The sequence below is a fragment of the Ranitomeya imitator genome, chromosome 3 (assembly GCF_032444005.1).
Source record: "Ranitomeya imitator isolate aRanImi1 chromosome 3, aRanImi1.pri, whole genome shotgun sequence".
Lineage (NCBI taxonomy): Eukaryota > Metazoa > Chordata > Amphibia > Anura > Dendrobatidae > Ranitomeya > Ranitomeya imitator.
In genome coordinates this window covers 444,105,682-444,131,441 of record NC_091284.1, presented here as the reverse complement: position 1 = coordinate 444,131,441, position 25,760 = coordinate 444,105,682, and the positions used below count along the sequence as shown (strand labels likewise).

The window sequence follows — 25,760 nt, the reverse complement described above, 5'->3', positions numbered from 1 at the left end:
TTAACGTTTACGCTGGTAACCAGGGTAAACATCGAGTTACTAAGCGCGGCCCTGCGCTTAGTAACCCGATGTTTACCCTAGTTACCAGTGAAGACATCGCTGGATCGGCGTCACACACGCCGATCCAGTGATGTCAGCGGGAGATCCAGCGACGAAATAAAGTTCTGGACTTTCCTCAGCGACCAACAATCTCCCAGCAGGGGCCTGATCGTTGGTCGCTGTCACACATAATGATTTCCTTAACGATATCGTTGCTACGTCACAAAAAGCAACGATATCGTTATGTGTGAAGGTACCTTAAGTGTAGCTGGAGTGACTGAAACTTTAGATCTACCATAGTCCTTCAGCCTAATTTGCATAACCATTGTAATGCTGATTTCTCAATAACTGAGGAACTGACTGGACATGTAAAGGTATTGTTGGAATTATCTTTAAAGAACTACATGCACATATAATTAGTTTGAGGTATGAAATCCTGCTGAAAGATTCCATTTAAAGTACCTTCCAAACTTAAAGGGAATAAGGGAATCTGTCACCTCATTTTTCGCACATAAGCTAAGGCCACCGCCATTAGGGGCTTATGTACAGCATTCTGTAACCTGAAAGATGTAACCTGAAAGATAAGTAAAACAAGTTAGGGTACCGTCACACTATAACATTTCGATCGCTACGACGGTACGATTCGTGATGTTCCAGCGATATCGTTACGATATCGCTGTGTCTGACACGCAGCAGCGATCAGGGATCCTGCTGAGAATCGTACGTCGTAGCAGATCGTATGGAACTTTCTTTCATCGCTGGATCTCCCGCTGTCAGCGCTAGATCGGTGTGTGTGACACCGATCTAGCGATCTAGCGATGCGATGCGTTCGCTTGTAACCAGGGTAAACATCGGGTAACTAAGCGCAGGACCGCGCTTAGTTACCCGATGTTTACCCTGGTTACAAGCGTTAAACTAAAAAAAAACAAACCACATACTTACATTCTGGTGTCCGTCAGGTCCCTTGCCGTCTGCTTCCCGCACTGTGACTGCCGGCCGTAAAGTGAAAGCAGAGCACAGCGGCTGTGCTTTCACTTTCACTTTACGGCCGGCAGTCACTGAGTGCGGGAAGCAGACGGCAAGGGACCTGACGGACACCAGAATGTAAGTATGTGCTGTTTGTTTTTTTTTAGTTTAACGCTTGTAACCAGGGTAAACATCGGGTAACTAAGCGCGGTCCTGTGCTTAGTTACCCGATGTTTACCCTGGTTACCCAGGGACCTCGGCATCATTGGTCGCTGGAGAGCTGTCTGTGTGACAGCTCCCCAGCGACCACACTACGATTTACCTACGATCACGGCCAGGTCATATCGCTGGTCGTGATCGTAGGTAAATCGTATAGTGTGACGGTACCCTTAGAGTATACTCACCCGGGGGGTGGTCCAGTCCGATGGGTGTCGCGGTCCGGCGCTTCCCATCTTCATGCGATGATGTCCTTGCATGAAGATGGAGGACCAGGACCTGCAGCGCCCATAGGACCCAGACCGCAGCGGACCGCCCCTGGGTGAGCAAAATCAAACTTGTTTTTCTTATCTTTCAGGTTACATCTGGGGGCTTATCTACTGCATTATAGAATGCTGCAGATAAGCCCTAATGGCGGTGACTGCAGCTTATATGCGAAAAATGAGGTGACAGATTCCCTTTAACATGGAATATTATAATAATGTACTGTCACAAATTCTTTCAAATTTGAATACAATCAATAATGTATTTTTACTATATAGCTTTATTATATATAACTTTTTTAAATAATTTGAATTAAAAACAAAACTTTTATTCCACTCAGGTTTCTGTTGGATTCAGTGTGGCTGCGAGTGTGAGGATAGGGAACGCTTTAGGAGCAGGAGATGTGGAGCAAGCCAAAACATCTTGCAAAGTTTCCCTTTTGTGCATAGGTAAAATAAATATTTTTGACTACACTGCATTCCATATTATTATGTAAATACTATTATTCTCTGAATTTGCTAAATTGTTAATGAAAATGAGTCAGTATAATGTTCAATCAAACTTTATTGGACAAACCTCCCAATGATAACAGTATTTTTCTCCAAGTTAAAATAAATGCAGAACGCGCTGCTCCAAGATATTATGCACAACAGAGTTTCCAAACATTTTATAGGTTGCAAAGCACAGAAAATGGTCATTTGTTAAATTTGCTGCTTTAGGAGGTCACATTTACTGAAATCAAAAGTTTTTTCCATCAAAAACCTCTTAACAGGCCAAATTACATGTTAACATTGGACCCCTTCTTTGATATTACCTTAACAATTCTTGCATCCATTGAACTTGTGAAGTTTTTGATAGTTTCTGCTTGAATTTATTTGCAGGATGTGATAATAGCCTCCCAGAGCTGCTGTTTTGATGTGAGCTGCCTCCCTTCATATAGGTCTTACGGTACCTTCACACTAAACAACTTCACAACGATATCGCTAGCGATCCGTGACGTTGCAGCGTCCTGGCTAGCGATATCGTTGTGTTTGACACGCAGCAGCGATCAGGATCCTGCTGTGATGTCGTTGGCCGGAGCTAGAAGGCCAGAACTTTCTTTCGTCACTGGACTCCCTGCAGACATCGCTGAATCGGCGTGTGTGACACCGATTCAGCGATGTCTTCACTGGTAACCAGGGTAAACATCGGGTTACTAAGCGCAGGGCCGCGCTTAGTAACCCGATGTTTACCCTGGTTACCATCGTAAAAGTAAAAAAAACAAACACTACATACTTACCTTCAGCTGTCTGTCCCCGGCGCTCTGCTACTCTGCACTCCTCCTGCATCCTGTGTCAGCGCCGGTCAGCCGGAAAGCAGAGCGGTGACGTCACCGCTCTGCTTTCCGGCCGCTGTGCTCACAGTCAGTGCAGGAGGAGTGCAGAGAAGCAGAGCGCCGGGGACAGACAGCAGAAGGTAAGTATGTAGTGTTTGTTTTTTTTACTTTTACGATGGTAACCAGGGTAAACATCGGGTTACTAAGCACAGCCCTGCGCTTAGTAACCCGATGTTTACCCTGGTTACCGGGGACCTCGGCATCGTTGGTCGCTGGAGAGCTGTCTGTGTGACAGCTCTCCAGCGACCAAACAGCGACGCTGCAGCGATCGACATCGTTGTCGGTATCGCTGCAGCGTCGCTTAGTGTGAAGGTACCTTTATGCTTATTATTCAAAGGTTTTCAATAGGGTTGAGGTCAGAGGGAAACGGAGGCTACACCATAAGTTTCTCTCTTTTAGGCCATTGTCACACTTGCGTGTGCAATGCGAGAGACTCACACGAGTGTCTCGCATCAATACCTTGCATTGCTGCCGGCGGTTTTGACCGGAGTTTTCAGCTGCATAGAAATGCATGCAGCCGCACACTCCAGTCCCGGCAGCGCAGGGTATTGATGCGAGAGACTCGCGCAAGTTTCTTGCATTGCACACACAAGTCTGACCCCGGCCTTATGCTCATAGCAGCCAATGACTCAGAGGTATTTCTATTTGAACAATTGAATAATGTGTTCAGTCAGAAACGTTATATACGTTGACGAGGTCATTTTCACAACCTTCAGGGACCCTAAAGGGGCCTTTCAGCCCAAAACATGACTCTGCCACCTCTTTGCTTTACAGTTTTGCTGGCACATAGTAGCCATCCTCTAACCATCTGTACCATCCATGGATGCACGACACTCATCAGTAAACAAGATTATCTAAATTGTTCTTCATGTATGTCGGGCCCACTGAATCTGTTTCTGCTTGTGAGCACTGCTTAGGGGTGGCTGAATAGTAGATTTATGCACAACTGCAAGCCTCCGGAAGATACTACTGAGGTTCACGGGACTCCAGAGGCACCAACAACTTCATATACCTGTTAGCTCCTTTGTACTGATATTTTAGCAGCTACTCTTAACCTGATGAATTTGGCAGAAATCTTCGTTAGATGTTTTGCAGATTCTAGATATACAACATTTTTTATGATCGATGAGTACAGTGACAGCATGAACTGCCCCCTCCAGAAAATGATGCCACTCTTTAAAAGCCCATTTGATTGCCAAGTGTTCCCTGTTACCTATTCATAGTTTTTCTCAGCGGGGGACAGTTTCTTAGAAAAATGTGCACATAGACACCATTTACCAGGAGATGCACCTTGCGACAATACTGCCCTTAACCCTACTTCAGACTTGTCAGCCTCTACAATAAATGGCTGAGTGACGTCAGACTGAATGAGAATCAGCACCAATGCAAAACAGTCTTTCAAGGTATTGATTCCTCACTCACCAGACTTGGCCATTTGGAAAAGTCTGTCCCTTTTCTGATCAGACTGTCAGCGGTTTGGCCACTACCAAAAAGTTTTTGATGAAATTAAGGTAGTAGATGGCGATACCCAAAAACCTTTGTAATGCCTTTAGGTCCTCTGGACGATCCCAATCCAGTACCGCCCGGGTTTTCAATGGATCCATGCGACAATTGGAGGACGATAAGATATAACCCAGAAAAGGGATCTCCTCAACCGAGAAAATACATTTCACTTGTATAACAAATTATTTACTGTCTCTAAGTATCTGTAAGACCTGCCTGACGTGATGTGACTCAAGGTCAGACGAGAAAATTAATATGTTATCAAGATAGATTACAACAAATATATTGTATTTTTCAGACTATGAGACACACTTTTTTTCCTCCGAAAATGTTTAGGAAAATGAGGGGTGAATCTTATAGTCCAAATGCAACTGCTCTGGCTATGGTGGGGAGGTGGGAGAGTGGCAGCGTCGGAGCAGCGGGTCACAGAGGGCAGGAGCCGGCTGTCATGTCGGACGCTATTCACACTAGGGCGTCCGACAGACAGCTGTAATTCTTCATTCGTCCACTATGCGCTCAGTGGCGCCGGCTAGATTTTATCTAGGTTGTCCGGGGTTAATCTAGCTGGTACTCGGATTGGAGGCTGGGTCACGCTCACGGCTTTTAAATAGTTCTTCTGAACTTTGGGCGTCGCCAATTATAGCTTGTGTCTTGTACCTGGTGATCTCGGTTCGGTGTGGTGGTCTTGGAGTGGAAATATCAAATCTGGTGGTGTATGATCCTTTGTCATATTTCTCCTTCCTATTTGTGTTTTATTTTGCCCTGTGCACATTATAGTGTTTTCCTGAGTATGTTTGCGGCGTGGTGCGTTTTTGGTTTTCCCTGTCTGTGCTTTCTGTAGGGGTTGGTGTGAGGAATTATCACGGGGTGGAGGGTGGAGGTTTCAGATTAGTACTGAAACAGGAGTTAGGGTCAGGCCTGGCGGCTCAGACAAGCACACCATCAGTGTAATCTCTGGGAGAGGGACAGACAGGGTTTCCCTAGTCTGAGGGATATCGCAGGGGCCCGGGTTATTAGCTTTGCCTACCTAGGCTCCCCGTGACACCGGCTGCTGCGGCTAAAGCCTGTGCACACTGCTAAAGAGAAATTAATATTCACTGCATTCCACACCCATGGCGTGGATGGAAATTAATATTCATTTATCTTTAATAGCATCCTGGTATGCATGGCCCCATCCTTATCCTGGTATGATTGGCCCCAATTCCCCATTCTTGTATGCATGGCCCCATCTGAAAAACATTAAAAAAAGTTACACTTACCTTTCAGCACACCCTCACATCGTCTTTTTCCGGTGCCAGCAGCTCCTTTTATGCTTGTAAACAGTGCATGGTAGGGACGTCATGCGCTTCTTACAAGCCGAAAGGACAGCTGCCAGAATACTTACGTCCCTCCATGCAGGGACTATCTATGTGGAGGGCAGTGAGTATTCATTGCTCTTTATTAGTGCGCACAGTGTCAGCTGCCGGCTTCCTGTATGCCTAAGGCTACAGTCACACTAGCAGTATTTGGTCAGTATTTTACATCAGTATTTGTAAGCCAAAACCAGGAGTGGAACAAACAGAGGGGAAAGCTATAATAGAAACATATGCACCACTTCTACATTTATCACCCACTCCTGGTTTTGGCTAACAAATACTGATGAGAAATACTGACCAAATACTGCTAGTGTGACCGTAGCCTAATACTTAAGAAAAAGGAATATTCACCTGTAATGGGACATACACCTTCCAAAAAGTTCAACTTTTGTTTTGTGAGTCCACAGAGTATTCTCCCAAAAGTCTTTGGATCATCAAGATGTTTTCTGGCAAAACTAAGATGAGATTTTATGTTCTTATTGCTCAGCAGTGGTTTTTGTCTTGGAACTCTGCCATGCAAGCCATTTTTGTCCAGAATCTTTCTTATGGTAGAGTCATGAACACTGACTTGAACTGAGGCAAGTGTGGCTCTTGGATGAGTCTTCACTATGCTCTTGGAGTAATTTTGGTCATCTGGCCACCCCTTGGAAGGTTCACCACTGTTCCATGTTTTTGCCATTTGTGGATAATGACTCTCACTGTAGTTTGCTGGTGTCCTAATCCTTTAGAAATGGCTTTCTAATCTTTTCCAGATTGATAGATCTCAGTTACTTTGTTTCTCATTTGTTCCATAATTTCTTTAGATCGCGGCATGATGTTCAGGTTTTGAGAATCTTTTGCTCTACTTCATTTTGTCAGGCATGTGCTATTGAGAACGGGTGTGCCTGTAATCAGGCCTGGGTGGGCTAGGGAATTTGAACTCCGCTTCTCAAACATGTGATGAACCACAGTTAATTTATGTTTTAAAGGGAACCTATCACCCCGAAAATCGCAGGTGAGGTAAGCCCACCGGCATCAGGGGCTTATCTACAGCATTACAGAATAAGCCCCTGATGTTACCTGAAAGAGGAGGAAAAGACGTTAGATTATACTCACCCAGGGGCGGTCCCGCTGCTGGTCCGGTCGGATGGGTGTCTCTGGTCCGCTCCGGCGCCTCCCATCTTCATTCCAAGACGTCCTCTTCTGATGTTCAGCCACGGCTCCGGCGCAGGCGTACTTTGTCTGCCCTGTTGAGGGCAGAACAAAGTACTGCAGTGCGCAGGCGCCAGAAAGGTCAGAGAGGCCCGGCACCTGCATACTGCAGTACTTTGCTCTGCCCTCAACAGGGCAGACAAAGTACGCCTGCGCCGGAGCCCTGGCTGAAGATCAGAAGAGGACGTCTTGGAATGAAGATGGGAGGCGCCGCAGCGGACCAGAGACACCCATCCGACCGGACCAGCAGCGGGACCGCCCCTGGGTGAGTATAATCTAACGTCTTTTTCTCCTCTTTCAGGTAACATCGGGGGCTTATCTACAGCATTACAGAATGCTGTAGATAAGCCCCTGATGCCGGTGGGCTTACCTCACCCGCGATTTTCGGGGTGACAGGGTTCCCTTTAAGGGTGGGAGGGGCAATCAATTTTTCACACTGGCCTCTGTAGGTTTGGATTTCCTGTTCCTTTAAAGGGAACCTGTCACCCCGTTTTTTCAGATTGAGATATAAATACTGTTAAATAGGGCCTGCGCTGTGCGTTACTATAGTGTATGTAGTGTACCCTGATTCCCCACCTATGCTGAGAAATACATTACCAAAGTCGCCGTTTTCACCTGTCAATCAGGCTGGTCAGGTCGGGTGGGCGTGGTGACATCGCTGTTTTCTTCCCCAGCTTTCCGTTGGTGGCGTAGTGGTGTGCGCATGTCGCAGTGACGAATCCACTGCGCGCACGTGAAGAAGCAGCGCGTGATCTGCGCTATTACCCCCTGTCATCGGTGGGGGCGGCCATCTTCCTGGGGCCGCGCGTGCGCAGATAGAGTGCTCTGCTGCACGGGGCTTCAGGAAAATGGCCGCGGGATGCCACGCGTGCGCAGAAGAGATCGCGGCGGCCATTTTCCCAAAGCCGAGTTTGCATCTAGAAGTTCACATACACATGTGATATAAAAAGACACATATGCATGTTTTTCTCAATATCCGAAATGTAATCAAAATATACCTTCCTCAAGTTTCTCACAATAGTTGGTTGGAATTTGGGCCCATTCCTTCTGAGAAAACTGGTGTAACTGATCCAGGTTTGTAGGTCACCTCTTACATGCCTTTTTCAGCTTTCCCAATAAATTTTCATTAGGATTGAGATCAGGGCTTTGTGATGGCCACTCAAAAACATTGACTTTCTTATCCTTAAGCCACTTTGTTACCATTTTGGCAGTATGCTTCAGGTCATTGTCCATTTTTTCATAGCAATTTTTGCATATAAATATTTGATGTGTACATTATATAGCGCCTTTTTCCTATTTTCTATGGCAGTAATGCATTTTCAATGTTCTAGAGTAATCATTCTTGGTAAATAATGGTGCAACCTTTATCATTGTCCATTTGGAAGACCCATTTCTGCCCAAGCTTTAACTTCCTGGCTGATGTCTTGAGATGTTGCTTCAGTATTGCCACATAACCTTCTTTTCTCATAGTACCATCTATTTTGTGAAGCGCACCAGTCCCTCCTGCAGCAAAACAACCCCATAACATAATGCTGCCACCCCCGTGTGTCACAGTTGGGATGGTGTCCTTAGGCTTCCAAGCTTCTCCCTTTTTTCCTCCAAACGTAAGATGGTCATTATGCCCCAAAAGTTCAGTTTTAGTTTCATCAGACCACAGGACATGTCTCCAAAAATTAAGGTCTGTGTTCCTGTGTGCACTTGCAAATATTAGTCTGGCTTTTTTATGTTTCTTTTGGAGTAATGGCTTCTTCCTGGCAGAGTGACCTTTCAGCCCATGTTGATACAGTACGTATTTCACTGTGGATATTGACACAATCTTACCAGCTTCCGCCATAATCTTCACAAGGTCTTTTGCTTTTTTCTTGGGTTGCGATGCACATGTCAGACCAAAGCACGTTCATCTCTGGTACACAGAACCCATCTCCTTACTGAGCGATATGATGGCTGGACATTCCCATCTTGTTTGTTCTTGCGTATAATTGTTTGTACAGAAGAACGAGACACATTCAGGTATCTTGAAATGGTACCCAAGAATGAGAATGTGCAAGTCCGCAATTCTATTCCTGATATCTTCCAAACACATGACATCATCATATGGGCAGTTCATAATTGTTTGAAGGCATAGTCATTTTAGTGTATGTAGATTTGACTCTGCTAGTGTTTTGATCTAAAGAATTACAGTGAGTACAGAAAATATTCAGACCCTTTTAAATTTTTCACTCTTTGATTCACTGCAGCCATTTTGTAAATTCAAAAAAGTTTTTTCTCATTTTTTTCTCATTAATGTACACTCTGTATCACATCTTGACTGAAAAAAATCAGAAATGTAGAAATTTTTGCAAATTTATTAAAGAAAAGTCATGGTCATAAGTATTTAGACCATTTGCTCAGACACTCATATTTAAGTGACATGTCCATTTCCTTGTGATCGTCCTTGAGATGGTTCTACGCCTTCATTTGTTAGGAGCCGGGATTCTCCCACTGCACAGGGTACATCCCAAGCCTTGTCTACTTCTGCAGTCTCCCATTCAGCTTTGGCCGCTGTGATTGCTGCTGATCAATGACGTCGGTCCCAGTGTCTTGCTCAGGATTGTGCTGTTCGTTTGGTTACTGCTGGCTTTCCAGCCAAGTCTATGGTAACTAGCGATAGGCAACGGCGAATAGACGCTCTGGAGGCTAAGTCCAGAAATTACCTTACTGAGCATGCTCGTGATGTGGCGACCTCTCATTGGTGGTCAGTCGTCAGCTGCTCTGGTGATGCAGCAGCTCTGGATTAGTCCACAAGCAAGGTCCTGTCCGACTGGACATGACCTGAACGTATAAAAGGTCCTCTGAGGCGCAAGCCGGCTTGATAGTATCAATCTCTTTGTGTGTGTGTGTATGGGACATTGCAACAGTGTGGTCTTTTTCAGCATATGCTCAGGGTCGGCGGTAAGCCGTTAGAATTTCGGTTCTCCGGAGAGGAGATTGTATGAATTCAGGGTCATTAGCATTCTGGCACCTCTGGAGAGGAGTTGGTTGAGTTCTTTTGCTGACTGTGTGACCATTGCTTGCTTCTTACCCCATTAGCGGGCTTCGTTGCCCTGTGAGGTTAACAGGGATCGTATCTAGTGTCATTCCTATTTCGTTTCTGTGTGCGAGTGACACAGCTCTACAGCAGGGCATCTATTCCGTTACTGTGTGCTAGTGACACAGCTCTATTGTAGAGCTTCTGTTCCGTTTCTGAGTGCGAGTGACACAGCTCATGTGCTGTTCACTGAGTGATGTTTAGCTCAGTGTGTTCCGTCATTGTTCATACTAGCTGCAATTCTACATCTCTGCACTGTGGACCCTGGGTTGCGATTGCACTTTTCTATTAAATGTATTTTGTGCAATCCGCCAACCCTAACATCATTGGAGTCCATCTATGTTTAATTAAACTGATAGAACTTGATTTGGAAAGGCACACACTTGTCTATATAAGACCTCACAGCTCACAGTGCATGTCAGACCAAAAGAGAATCATGAGGTCAAAGGAACTGGCCAGGGAGCTCAGAGACAGAATTGTGGGAAGGCACAGATCTGGCCAAGGTTACAAAAGAATTTCTGCAGTACTCAAGGTTCCTAACAGCACAGTGGCCTCCATAATCTTTAAATGGAAGAAGTTTGGGACCACCAGAAGTCGTCCTAAACCTGGCCATCCAGCCAAACTGAGCAATTGTAGGAGAAGAGCCTTGGTGAGAGAGTTAAAGAACCCCAAGATCACTGTGGCTGAGCACCAGAGATACAGTAGGGAGATGGGTGAAAGTTCCACAAAGTCAACTCTCACTGCAGCCCTCTACCAGTTGGGCCTTTATGGCAGATTGGCCCAATGGAAGCCTCTCCTCAGTGCAAGACATATGAAAGCCCGCTAAAAAACAAATGAAGGACTCCCAAACTATGAGAAATAAGATTCTCTGGTTTGATTAGACAAAGGTAAACCTTTTTGGTGATAATTCTAAGCGGTATGTGTGGCGAAAACCAGGCACTGCTCATCACCTGCCCAATACAATCCCAACAGTGAAACATGGTGGTTACAGCATCATGCTATGGGGGTGTTTTTCAGCTGCAGGGACAGGATGACTGGTTGTCATTGAAAGAAACATGAATGCGGGCAAGTACAGAGATATCCTGGATGAAAACCTCTTCCAGAGTGCTCTGGACCTCTGACTTGGCCGAAGGTGCATTTTCCAACAAAACAATGACCCTAAGCACACAGCTGAAATAACAAAGGAGTGTCTTCAGAACAGCTCTGTGACCATTCTTGACTGGCCTAGCCAGAACCCTGAACTAAACCTAATTGGGCATCTCTGGAGAGACCTGAAAATGGCTGTCCACCAACGTTGACTATCCAACCTGATGGAACTGGAGAGGATCTGCAAGGAAGAATGGCAGAGGATCCCCAAATCCAGGTGTGAAAAACTTGTTGCTTTATTTCCAAGAAGACTCATGGCTGTACTAGGTCAAAATGGTGCACTAGGTCAAAAGGGTGCTTCTCGGGGTGCGTGTCTGCTCGTAATCCATACGACCACTCAGGTAATTACCTTGTATGCTACTATGCAGCTTCTTGCAGCATCACTTTATGATTCCCTTGTTTAGACGGCTATATCATTAGCACAGTCTTTATATACTTAGCACCCAGGTCTCTCTCTGTGCTATCTTTGTCAGTGTCACGCTCACGCCCTGACTGGTGGGTGTGAGCTGGGGGGGTTTGTGGCCCCACTGTGCCACAAACCAGACTACCCTGGAAGGGGCGTGACTATGACAGCTGCCTGGGTTTTCACTGGAGCCTCTGATGGTGAGGTCAGGCTTGTGCAGCAGGCAACTGCCAGGTGCTACTCCAGGGTGGTGTCTGGCTGTGGCTGCTGATCCCACTTGGAGAACAGGTGCGGGCATCAGGCAGGATTGGCAGAAGAGCATGGCTGAAAGACGAGTAGACTGGCATGGCAGAGACACAGGGCTGGCAGAGACACAGCAGAGAACACAGGGCTGGCAGGCTCGGCAGAGAACACAGGGCTGGCAGGCATGGCATAGAACAAAGGGCTGGCAGGCACAGCAGAGAACACAGGGCTGGCAGGCACGGCAGAGAACACAGGGCTGGCAGGCACGGCAGAGAACACAGGACTCGTTGGTGTGGTGTATGAAGGAACAGGTAGGGACCTATTCGCACAGGAGGTATGGATATGTAGTATGAAGAAACAGGTAGGGACCTGTTCACACTGGAGGTGCAGGTAAGAAAACAAGCAGAAAGGAATGAAGTATGAAGGAACAGGTTGCGACCTGTTCACACAGGAGATGCAGGTACGGAAACAAGCCAGAAGGAAAGGAGAATGAAGGAACAGGTGGGGAACTGTTTACACAGGAAGAGAAGTGCAAGGCTGCAGATAGGAGTGGAAGAGCAGCAAGAGATAGTGTAGCAACAAAAGCTAAGCAAAGCAGAACCACAAGGAATGCGGAGAGGAGCTGCAGCAAGAGATTTCTGCAGAAGCTAAGCAGAGCGGAGCCACAAGGAATTTGGAGAGGAGCTGCAGCAAGGGATAACTGCAGCAGCAGAAGCTAAGGAGAGCGGAGCCACAAGGAATGTCGAGAGGAGCTGCAGCAAGAGGTTTCTGCAGCAGCAAAGCAGAGCAGAACCGCAAGGAATGCGGAGAGAAGCTGCAGCAAAAGAATACTGCAGCACAGAAGCTAAGCAGAGTAGAACAGAGCAGAACCGCAGGAGTGCGGAGTAGAGGTAAAGCCACAAAGGTACAGAGCAGGCAGAGCCGCAAAAGTGCGGAGAATAAGCAGACTGAGAACACAAGGAAAGACACAACAGGGAAGGAAGCCGCAGACAAGGAGACAGAGGTAGGACAAAGTACAGACAAGGCAATGGAACAAGATACAGGGACCAGGATATTCTGCCTCCTGGAGGGCCGACAATAAGATCAAGGAAAAAACACAGAGAAAAGCCTCTAGAGAGGGAGTAACACCGAGCAAGGCCTGGCAAACTCAGAAGCTAAACATAAACTGAGCTAACACATTGCACAGGCCCAGTCCACTGGGTGGAGCTGCACTAAATACTGGAGGCCTCTTGGTAATTGGTCAGGAACAGATTAGACAGGTGCATCTGATATCTATAAGAACGAGAGAGTTCAGGCTCCGCCCCCCTATGCACACAGCCAGGAAGCATGCAGAGATTAGAGGAACAGAACATAGAGCTGGCAAGAAACAGAAACCACATCATGGCCTGGAGCAGTGGGTAAGATAGTGTGAGAGATGAGAGGCCATGCCGTGATGCCAGCAGAGTTGTTAGTCAGGTCACAGCTGATTTTACTGTGGCACTATGGGCACTGCATTACCTTCTTATAGGTTATTCCTTTTTATCATATGTCAGTTTGGACATTGACTTATCTACAATTGTTATAGCTGTGTCATTTTATTACTAATATATATATATATATATATATATATTTTATTGCCACCGTTTTGTTTGTGTTTTTCCTGCAATTAGGTTGGTTACGTGGTCTCTATATAGAGGTATTTACTACATTATACATCTGATATACACATGCTCTTGGGCTCTTGGCGCCAGTTACCTTCTCCATATGTTGGTTATATATGGTACTATTACGTCCTAGTACCTATTTCTAACACTACATATATGTTAGTATACTGTTCTATCTATTTTTCTTCTTGAGATTAATATTTATACTCGAGTATAAGCTGACCCGAGTTTAAGCTGACCCCCCTAATTTTGCCACAAAAAACTGGGAAAACTTAATGACTCGAGTATAAGCCTAGGGTGGAAAATGCAGCAGCTACCGGTAAATTTCAAAAGTAAAAATAGATACCAATAAAAGTAAAATTAATTGAGACATCAGTAGGTTAAGTGTTTTTGAATATCCATATTGAATCAGGAGCCCCATATAATGCCCCATAAAGTTTGATGGGCCCCATTAGATGCTCCATATTAAAATATGCCCCATATAATCCTGCATAAAGGGTAATAAGGGCCCCATAAGATGCTCCATAGAGATATTTGCCCTATATAGTGCTGCACAAACGTTATGGCCCCATAAGATGCTCCATACAGTCACTTGCCCCATATAATGCTGCACAAACGTTATGGCCCCATAAGATTATCCATACAGTCACTTGCCCCATATAGTGCTGCACAAGCGTTATGACCCCATAAGATGATCCATACAGTCACTTGCCCCATTATAGTGCTGCACAAGCGTTATGGCCCCATAAGATGCTCCGTACAGTCAATTGCCCCATATAATGCTATACAGGCGTTATGGCCACATAAGATGCTCCATACAGTCACTTGCCCCATTATAGTGCTGCACAAGCGTTATGGCCCCATAAGATGCTCCGTACAGTCACTTGCCCCATATAATGCTGCACAAGCGTTATGGCCCCATAAGATGCTCCATACAGTCACTTGCCCCATATAGTGCTGCAGAAGCGTTATGGCCCCATAAGATGCTCTATATAGTCACTTGCCCCATTATAGTGCTGCACAAGTGTTATGGCCCCATAAGATGCTCCGTACAGTGACTTGCCCCTTATAGTGCTGCACAAGCGTTATGGCCCCATAAGATGTTCCGTACAAATTCTCGGGCTTTCGATTAAACAAGACTAAATGTGAAATTCTGTTCATGAGAAATAATGTGAAACGTGGTCAGGGAAATAATATAATGGGCATCCCGAAAGCGACAACATCTATAAAATATTTGGGAATACATTTGGGAAGTTCGCCGAAACAGATGTATGATCTTAATTATAAGCCTATTATAGACAAAATAGAGAAAGAATTGGAAAGATGGGGAAATCTACCCCTCTCACTACTAGGCCGTTGTCATCTAATTAAGATGACAAGCTTTGCGAGATTATTATATCCAATGCAGACTATTCCAATGCTAATCCGACACGTAGATGTTCTCAAATTGAATAGGGCTTTTTCTAAATTTATTTGGAGGGGGAGAAGAGCGAGACTTGTTATGAGAACACTAATGCGTCCAAAAGAGGGAGGAGGAGTAGGGTTGCCGAATATTAGAGGGTATAATCTCTCGTGCTTAATGAGGAATGTAGTTGATTGGATTAAAAAGACAGGACGCTACACAGATTATACACTAGAAACGGAATTTTGTGGCTCATGGGATTTGACAGCATTGCTTCACACGCCACTGTCATACTTACCACCAAATATTAAACACTCGGTTATTTGTAAAGACACTATTGCTACATGGAAAGCAGTAAGGAAAAAACTGAAAATGTCATGGAGAGTGTCAAAGCACCTGAATCCTTGGTCATTTCCAGCCTTTAAATTGGGAAGGGAAAATAAATTATTCATAGAATGGTCTAGAAAAGGAGTACAGACACTAGAAGATTTACTACATTTACAGGAAGGTCGCTGGTTGACGGGATCTGAGGTATTAGACAAATATGAGCTACCGGGATTCCATTTGATGCTATATAGTCAACTGAAGCATTATGTACTAGATTTCTTACAAGATGTAAGCAAGGAGGTTGATTCAGATGTGTGGAGAGACTTAGTCACTAAAGACATTAAGGAAATATCGATCTCCTCGATATATGGGTTGTTGAGAGATGTATTACGACCATCAGGGACAGACAAAGTGTTTTGCAAATGGGAAAAATACATGAAAGATGAAGAACTTGAGCATAAAATACTACATGGATGGAAATTGGTAAGGGAACATATCATAAATGAGCAATGGAGGGATAGCCAATTTAGAATAATGCATAAAATAATATGTGGCTTTAATATACCGCCAACTCCACAGAACCCTGATAGGCAGATGAGTTGCCCCAAATGTGGCGCATCAAGAACAGATATGGAGCATGGCATGTGGTCGTGTCCCAAGACACAAGAGTTATGGACAATGGTTCAAGATATGTATCTACAGATGTGTGGGATCTGGGTGGATTCTAGCCCGATGAGCTGGCTGTTTCATTATACGACAGGCAAAACAAGAGGGGGTCAGTTACATGATCTGTTCCATACTATTGCTTTGGTGACAAAACGTTTAATTTTGCAATATTGGTTGGCTAGTACACTCCCAGGGATAAAAGAGATTAAAGCAGGACTAATGGCTGTCCTATATTTAGAAAAAAGAGAAGCAGAAAGGGATAAAGATAAGATGACGAAAAGATTTTTTTAAAAATGGAGAGTGTTCATAGAATCCTTATTGTCGACAGGGGAAATTCAAGAGATAATGAGGTCCTTTGTTAATTCAGATTGGTATTTGTTAGAAGATTTAAGTGGTAGTTTGGATAAATTAAAATTTGTCACATGATAAATGCATCAGTTGGTGTATGTTCTGGATTTGATTGTCGGATTCCAATCATTGAAGCTGGTTAGATGTGGACATTAGGGGATATGTTAATACTATTTGTGTTACAAAGATTAATGTTTGTTTTATTTCTATGTAATAATTTAAAGCAACATTTGCAATATGTATTGTACTTATTTGTTTAAAAAAAAAAAAAAACAACCAATAAAAATGATGTTTAAAAAAAAAAAAAAAAAAGATGTTCCGTACAGTCACTTGCCCCATTATAGTGCTGCACAAGTGTTATGGCCCCATAAGATGCTCCGTACAGTGACTTGCCCCTTATAGTGCTACACAAGCGTTACGGCCCCATAAGATGCTCCGTACAGTCACTTGCCCCATTATAGTGCTGCACAAGTGTTATGGCCCCATAAGATGCTCCATACAGTGACTTGCCCCTTATAGTTCTGCACAAGCGTTATTGTCCCATAAGATGCTCCGTACAGTCACTTGCCCCATATGCTTTTGCTGCGATAAAAAAGAAAATCACATACTCACCTCTCTTCGCTCAGGACCCCTGGCACTTTCAATATTTACCTGCTCCTCATGCGGCTCCGTCTTCAGCACTGACGTTCAGCAGAGGGCGCGCACTGACTACGTCACCGCGCCCTCTGACCAGAGCGTCAGTCTGAGGACAATGAAGACAGAGCCGCACCGGAACGAGGAGCGGTAAATATCGCGCAGCGCTCCCCTCCCCGTATACTCACCCACTGCTGGCGCTTTGCAGTCCCTGCTTCTTCCAGCGCTGCACCTTCTTCGTGTATTGAGCGGTCACAGTTACCGCTCATTACAGTAATGAATATGCGGCTCCACCTCTATGGGAGGTGGAGCCGCATATTCATTACTGTAATGAGCGGTACCATGTGACTGCTCAGCACAGGAAGAATCTGCAGCGCTGGAAGAAGCAGGGACCGCACCAGCAGTAGGTAAGTATAATTAGACAGCCCCCACCCCCCCTCACCTGCCGACCCCCAGGTATGACTCGAGTATATGCCGAGAGGGGGACTTTCAGCCCCAAAAAATGGGCTGAAAATCTCGGCTTATACTCGAGTATATACGGTATATATTTCGTACAACTGTTTTCCATCTTGGTCTGCGATTGTTGTCAGTTTTGTATAGTTTTTTACTTTTGGTCTTGTATGGTTCTTATGGGCAGATATCCACTGAGTGTTATTAGTACCATGTTACCATTTTTTCTTTTCTTTTTTTGTCCTTTATAATAATAAAAATATATTTTGTGTCACATGTATCTACTTGTGTTTATTGTTTAGTACATTCGACCCTATAGTTCGGTTCTTTCTCTTTTGCTTGCGATCTGCAAGGAAGAATGGCAGAGGATCCCCAAATCCAGGTGTGAAAAACTTGTTGCTTTATTCCCAAGAAGACTCATGGCTGTACAGTACTAGGTCAAAAGGATGCTTCTACTCAATACTGAGAAAAGGGTCGGAATACTTATGACCATGTGATATTTCAGTTTTCCTTTTTTAATTTTAAAAAATGTCTACATTTGTTTTGTTTTTTTCAGTTAAGTTGGGGTGGAGAGTGTACATTAATTAGAAAAAAATAACTTTTATGAATTTACCAAATGGCTGCAATGAAACAAAGAGTGAAACATTTAAAGGAGTCTGAATTCTTTTTGTACCCAATGTACTTCCCAGCTTTTTGTTTGTCTGGCTATGTGCACACGATGCGGATTTTGCTGCGGATCCGCAGCGTTTCCGCAGCTGCGGATCCACAGCAGTTTCCCCTGTGTTTACAGTTCAAACGCTGTGCACATGTGGAAAAAAACGCACGGAAACGCAGCGGTTTACAATCCGCAGCATGTCACTTCCTTGTGCATTTTCCGCAGCGGATTTACAACTGCCCTTATGGAAAACCGCAGTTGTAAATCTGCAGTGGAGTGGAAACCGCAGGAAAACCGCAATAAATCCACAGCGGTTTTCCACTGTGGATTTATCAAATCTGCTGGAATCCGCTGCGGAAAAATCCACAGTGGAGCCAGACTACGTGTGCACATAGCCTCTCTGGTCAGCTGTGTCCACAAATCTGAGGTCAGCAAATTGCTCAGGCTGCACATTTCTGAAGTGCCCGTATATACTCGAGTATAAGCTGACCCGAGTATAAGCCGACCCCCCTAATTTTGCCACAAAAAACTGGGAAAACTTAATGACTCGAGAATAAGCCTAGGGTGGGAAATGCAGCAGCTACCGGTAAATGTGAAAAGTAAAAATAGATACCAATAAAAGTAAAATTAATTGAGACATCAGTAGGTTAAGTGTTTTAATATCCATATTGAATCAGGAGCCCCATATAATGCTCCATAAAGTTTATGATGGCCCCATAAAATGCTCCATATTAAAATATGCCCCATATAATCCTGCATAAAGGTTAATAATGGCCCCATAAGATGCTCCATAGACACATTTGCCCAATATAATGCTGCACAAATGCTGATTATGGCCCCATAAGATGCTCCATAAAGATATTTGCCCCATATAGTGCTGCACAATCCTTGATTATGGACCCATAAGATGCTCTATACAGACACTTGCTCCATATACCATAATGCTGCGATAAAAAAAATAAATCCTATACTCACCTTTCCGTCGCTCAGGCCCCCGACACTTTCAATATTCACCTGCTCCTCGTTCTGGCGCCGCTCCATCTTCAGGGTCTTCTGCACTGACGTTCAGGCAGAGGGCGCGCACTAACCACGTCATCGCGCCCTCTGACCTGAGCGTCACTGCAGAAGATGCTGAAGATGGAGAGGCCCCCTTAACGGTGAGAGGTGAATATCGCGCAGTGATGCGCTCCCCTCCCCGTTATACCCCCCTGCTCTTGGCACTGTGCAGTCCCTGCTTCCCCGACGCCCCAGCTTCATCCTGTACTGAGCTGTCACCGTTACCGCTCATTACAGTAATGAATATACGGCTCCACCTCTATAGGAGGTGGAGCCGCATATTCATTACTGTAATGAGCATGACCATGTGACCGCTCAGTACAGGAAGAAGCTGCTGGCGCCGGGGGAGCCAGGGATCTGCAGGGACTGCACCAGGAGCAGGTGAGTATAATTAGACAGCCCCCGCTCCCCCTCCCCTGCTGACCCCTGGGTATGACTCGAGTATGAGTCGAGAGGGGGACTTTCAGCCCCAAAAAATGGGCTGAAAATCTCAGCTTATACTCGAGTATATACGGTATATTCCTACAGTAACTCCAGTGTGCTCTGAAAAGAACAAGTGTGAATTAATTGTAGTTTTTTCCTTCAATAAAAGTGATACCTTTTTGTACTTTTTTAGAGATTCGATGAGTTATGAGAAATCCAGTGTAGAAGCCATATGAAAGAAAATGCTGAGAGTGCTCTAAGGGCTTGTTTTCACTTGCGAGGAACACGTCCGTGTCTCGCATGTGGAAACGAAGCTCTGGCGCCGGCACTCCGGAGCGGAGCGTGCGGCCGCATAGCAACACATGGAGCCGCACGTTCCGCTCTGGAGTTCCGGCACCAGAGCTTCGTTTCCACATGCGAGACACGGACGTGTTCCTCGCAAGTGAAAACAAGCCCTAAGGGTGTTTTCCGTGCACTTGTACTGCTTCTTACAAATGAATTGACTTGCCCCTACTGCATTTTCAGCCTGATTTGCATATAGCTACTATGATAGATTTCTCATAACTGACACTTCTGAAGTCTTTCACTTTTCTGGAAGGACAAGCACCTATACAATCATACCACTACTATCCTATGTAAAAAGAAAGCGCAATGAAAAGTTCTGTTTAAATTGTCACTTTCATTTTAATAAACTGCCTAAATCAATAAAATAAGCCAATATATGAAACTTTGTAATATATCTTATCTGAGATTTATCGTTCTTCTCTCTACTTTGAGTCACTTCTGCCAGCTAAATGAGGGATCATTTACATCTGCCTACTGATTAGAGATGAGCAACTATTTCAATGTTTGGTTCGGCTCACAATCGCTGAATTTGCAATATTCGCCGATGTAATCGTCGACTAAATTGCCTAATATAGCCGAACATACACAGCACAAAAGCTGGCGTTTCCCGAGCTGTGAGTCAGCGTGGGAACACCGGCGTAACGCTTCTGATTGGCGGTGAAATCATCCCCGCCGCCCAGAGAGCCGCGGTTCCCACGCTGTCAGACAGTGTGAGCGCTCAGCTGTGATCGAAGGTAAAAAGTTTACCTCCGGTCACTGGTGTCAGCTGATGGGACTACAGCTCCCATCAGCTGACACTTGCTGCCGCTAATAACATTGAGAGCAGGAGCGGATGATGGGAGTATTCATTAGCCGCTCCTGCGTTGTTAATAAATAATAAAAATAAACCTGCGTGGGTTCCCCTGTATTTTGGGTAATTAGCCAGGCAAAACTCAAAGCAAAGCTGTGGGCTGCAACCTTCAGCTGTCAGCTTCAGCAAGGTTGGTTATCAAGAATAGATTGGTCCCCATGCCGTATTTTTAATTATTTAAATAAATAATTAAAAAAAAAAACGGCGAGGGGTCCCTCCCTATTTTTGACAACCAGCCTTGCTAAAGCAGACAGCTGGGGGCTGGTATTTTCAGACTGGTAAGGGGCCATCAATATATGCTAAAAATAGCAACCCGCAGCTGCCCAGAAAAGGCACATTCCAAAGTTCGCTTTCGGTGAACATGTCTCTGCATCGTGTGACTTTCTCACGGTACTAGCGGGGATCTCACCGAAGTCACCGCAGTTCATCCTAGCTGAGAACCGAGCCTCATTGACGTCACTGCTAGTCACTGAGGCTGCGCTCGCAGCATCTCATTCACCAGTGGTTCTCAGCCTGGACGGTCTCATCTTGGCACTGTCCAGGTTGAAAACTAATTATCCCCCTGACATGGATTATAACGTGAGACCGAATGACGGACAGGTGAGTGATGTTGTTTTTTATTTTTTGGTTTATTACAGGAGAACAAGGGCTTCAGTGGAATTTGGCAAGCTTGTAAGTATTGTTTAATTGAGATTATTATTATTATCTGTGTCATTCTTTCAATTAAAGGACTTTTTTCTGGGTGTCTGTTTTTTTTATACAATGTGACTATGGGGTTAGTAATGGGGGTGTCTTATTGACGACTCTCCATTACTAACATCAGAATTTGATGTCACTTGACGGTGACATCAACCCCCCCAACTATTACCCCACTTGCCACCGCTACAGGGCAAGAGGGAAGAGCGAGGCTAAGTGCCAGAATTGGCACATCTTAGAGATGCGCTTTTTCTGGGGCAGCTGAGAGCTGATGTTTTGAGCCTGAGGGGGCCAGTATCCATGGTCCCTTCATAGGCTATTAATATCAGCCCGTAGCTGTCTGCATAGCCTTTGCTGGTTATTAATTATGGGGGGACCCTACATCATTTTTTTTTTTAGGGTCCCCCATTTTAATAGCCAGTAAAGGCTAAGTATACAGCTGTGAGCTGATATTAATAGCCTAGGAAGCTCCATGGGTATTACCTCCTTCCCAGGCTATAAACATCGTCCCTCAGCCATCGGCTTACCCTCTGCTAGTTACAAAAATTAGGCGGGAGCCCATGCCATTTTTTTCAGAAAAAGAATCTTTTATTAGCAAATACATGTACAGTAAGGCTACTTTCACACATCAGGTTTTTTGTTTCAGGCACAATCCAGCAAATTTTTAAAAAAACTGATCCGTTTTTTCTGCCAGGATCCTTTTTTTTCTCATAGTATTAGGCCATGTTCACACAGTGCGTTTTTTACCGCGGAACCGCGGCGGTTTTGCCGCTGCGGTTCCGCAGCTGTTTTCCATGCAGGGTACAGTACACTGTACCCTATGGAAAACAGGACACACTGTGCACATGGTCCGGAAATTGTAAAAAAAAAGACGCGCTGAATAGCTCCCGGAAAAAAGAAGGAGCATGTCAATTCTTTTTCCGGAGCCGCAGCGGTTCTGCACCCATAGACCTCCATTGTGAGGTCCAAACCGCAGTAAAACCCGCAGATCAAAAATATATCTGCGGGTTTTACTGCGGTTTGATGTGCAGAACCGCTGCAGCAGGAAGTGCGGGGAGCGGGCGGAAGTGCGTGGGCGGAGTGTGGCTGCCCCCCCGGTGTTCCGATCCCGTTTTCCCGTGCTCCGATGCCCCCCTCCAGTGCTCCGATGCCCCCCCCCCAGTGCTCTGATGCCCCCCCCGTGCCCTAATCTCCCCCCCTTATACTCACCCGGCGTCCCGGTGTCCGTCCGGCCGTCTTCTCCCTGGGCGCCGCCATCTTGCAAAATGGCGGGCGCATGCGCAGTGCGCCCGCCGAATCTGCCGGCCGGCAGATTCGTTCCAAAGTGCATTTTGATCACTGAGATATAACCTATCTCAGTGATCAAAATAAAAAAGTAGTAAATGACACCCCCCCCCCTTTGTCACCCCCATAGGTAGGGACAATAAAAAAAATAAAAAAATTTTTTTTTTTTTTTTTCACTAAGGTTAGAATAGGGGTAGGGGTAGGGTTAGGGGTAGGGTTAGGGGTAGGGTTAGGGGTAGGGTTAGGGTTAGGGGTAGGGGTAGGGTTAGGGTTAGGGGTAGGGTTAGGGGTAGGGTTAGGGGTAGGGTTAGGGGTAGGGTTAGGGGTAGGGTTAGGGTATTTTCAGCCATTTTAACCCTAAAAAAATTCCTAGAAAACACACAGACTCTGGCTAGAAAACTGCATCAAAAAAACGCATCAAAAAACGCATCAAAAACGGACCAAAAAAGGACCAAAAAAAGGACCTGCGTTTTCTGCCAAGAGCTGCAGTTTTTTAAAAAACAGTCAGGAAAAAAAAAGGATGGAAATCCTGAACGTGTGAACATACCCTAAGTGCCGGATTGCGCCTGATGTCCCAACATTTCATCCGTTTTTTGCCGGATCTGTCAAAAATTAGTTTTCCGGCAGACGGAGAAAACATCCAGAGCAACATTTTTTCTTTCCGGCGGAAAACCGTACAACGACTGATTCGGCCAAAAACGTATAAAACGCAGGTAGAAAAAGGTGCACAAGAAACCAGGATAACCGCAGCCTTGCAAGGATTGTTAAGAAAAGACCATTCAAAAATTTGGGGGCGATTCAGATGGAGTGGACTGCTTTTGGAGTCATTGCTTCAAGAGCCACCACACACAGATGTATCCAAGACATTGGCTTCATGTGTCGCATTCCTTGTGTCAAGCCACACATGACCAATAGACAATGGTCATGTTGTTTTCAGATGAAGGTAGATTTTGCATTTCATTTGGAAATCAAGGTCCCAGAGTCTGGAGGAAGAGTGGAGAGGCACACAATCCAAGCTGCTTGAGGTCTAGTGTGAAGTTTCCACAATCAGTGATGGTTTGGGGAGCCATGTCATCTGCTGGTGTAGGTCCACTGTGTTTTATCAAGATCAACGTCAGCGCAACCATCTACCAGGAAATTTTTAGAGCACTTCATGCTTCCCTCTGCCGACAAGCTTTTTGGAGATGGAAATTTCATTCTCCAGCAGGACTTGGCACCTGTCCACACTGCTAAAAGTATCAGTACCTGGTTCAAAAACAACAGTATCACCTTGCTTGATTGGTCAGCAAACTCGCCTGACCTAGATTCTCTATGGCAGGGGTCCCCAACTCCAGTCCTCAAGGCCCACCAATAGGTCATGTTTTCAGGATTTCCTTTGCATTGCACAGGTGATGCAATTATTACCTGGGCAAGACTAAGGAAATCCTGAAAACATGACATGTTGGTGGGCCTTGAGGACTGGAGTTGGGGACCCCTGCTCTATGGGGTATTGTCAGGAGGAAAATGAGAGACACCAGACCCAAAAATGCAGACGAGCTTAAAGATGCAATCATAGCAACCTGGGCTTCCATAATACCTCAGCAGTGCCACAGACTGATCGCCTCCATGCTAAGATGGATTGATGCAGTAATTGATGTAAAAGGAGCCCTGACCAAGTATTGAGTGCATTTACTGAACATACATTTCAGTAGGCCAACATTTCGAATTTTAAAATCACTTGTCAACCTGGTGTTATAAAGTATTCTAAATACTGAGATAATGACTTTTGGGGTTTTATTGGCTGTAAGGCTAGTTTAACACATCAAGTTTTTTGCATCAGGCACAATCTGGCGAATTCCGTCGGATCCGTTTTTTCTCATAGAGTTGTATTAGCGCCGGATTGCCCCTGATGTCCCAACGGAGAAAACGTCCAGAGCAACGTTTTTTCTGTCCGGCGGAAAACCGCACAACGACTGATCCGGCCCAAAATGTATGAAACGCAGGTATAAAATGGCCAAATCCAGTTTTTATCAGAAATCATGCATTTTCCATTCTGGAATCTCTCTCTCTCTCTTGATCCGTCGCATAAGTTTTTCACTATTTGCGACGGATCCGTTTTTTTATAAAATTAGCTGGATTGTTCCTGAAACAAAAAACCTGATGTGTGAAAGTAGCCTAAGCTGTACATACACTACTACTACATGTACTAATTGTATTTGTCACTGACATCTGTATATCTACCTATTCTATTTGTATTTACTGTGTGTAATCCATCTCTTCTGTTCTGTCTGCTCCTGCTGTGAGTGTACACTACCGCGGCTGCTGAATTACCAGCTTTTCTTCTATTTATCTATCTATGTATTATATATCTCCTATATATATACTGTATGTGTATATATGTGTATATATATATATATATATATATATATATATATATACACAGTATATATATATATTTATATATATATGTATACAGTATACTGTATATGGACAGTTATGCATATGTAATGTGCGTGTGAGACTGACAGTATATATATATATGAACACAGCAGCACATGTACATGAATCTTTTTTCATAAATATTTTTTTAAACTAATTTTTTTCATAAAACTTAGTTATAGATGAAATGAAGATTCTTAGCGCATACATTTTTTTTCTCTATTTGATGTATGGATGCGGCTGCATCCCGATTGATCTTGCACTCCTCCCACTGACCTTGCAGGTGGTGGTAATCAACTCTACCTACCAATAAATTGTAGGTTTAGCCCAGAGTGACATGTTTTGTCCAGAGTTGTAGCCTGGTGGCCCAAAAGTGGCATGTATGGTAGAGTAGGACCCATCAGAAGGAGATCACCTTTCCGTGGTTGATGGGCACACATGAATTGGCCAATTTATGCGCTAAGAATCTTCATTTCATCTATAACTGTAAGGCTATGTGCACACGTTCAGGAATTCATGCAGAAAATTCCTGTGGAAATCCGGACATTTCTGCAAGATTTCCGCATGAAATCCACATGCGTTTTTTTGCGCGGTTTTGACGTGTTTTTGCGCGTTTTTTCCCGGACATTTCCCAGTGCATTAGACAGTGGGAAATCCGCGAAAAAAACGCAAAATTAATGAACAGGTTCATTATTTTTCCGCAATGCGTTTTTCATGCGGAAAAAGGCACATCATGTGCACATAAATTGCAAATTCCATTATAAATTATGGGATGCTTAATGTATGCAGATTATTT

General features: G+C 44.7%; 1 protein-coding gene across 1 annotated transcript in view; it reads left to right on the top strand.

The window, feature by feature from the left end:
* Positions 1–25,760, top strand: part of LOC138670216 (multidrug and toxin extrusion protein 2-like) — a 233,364-nt gene that overhangs the window by 151,773 nt on the left and 55,831 nt on the right. The window contains exon 11 of the mRNA XM_069757363.1: positions 1,826–1,934. Coding sequence (XP_069613464.1) covers positions 1,826–1,934 — 109 coding nt within the window. The remainder of the gene's footprint in view (positions 1–1,825; positions 1,935–25,760) is intronic.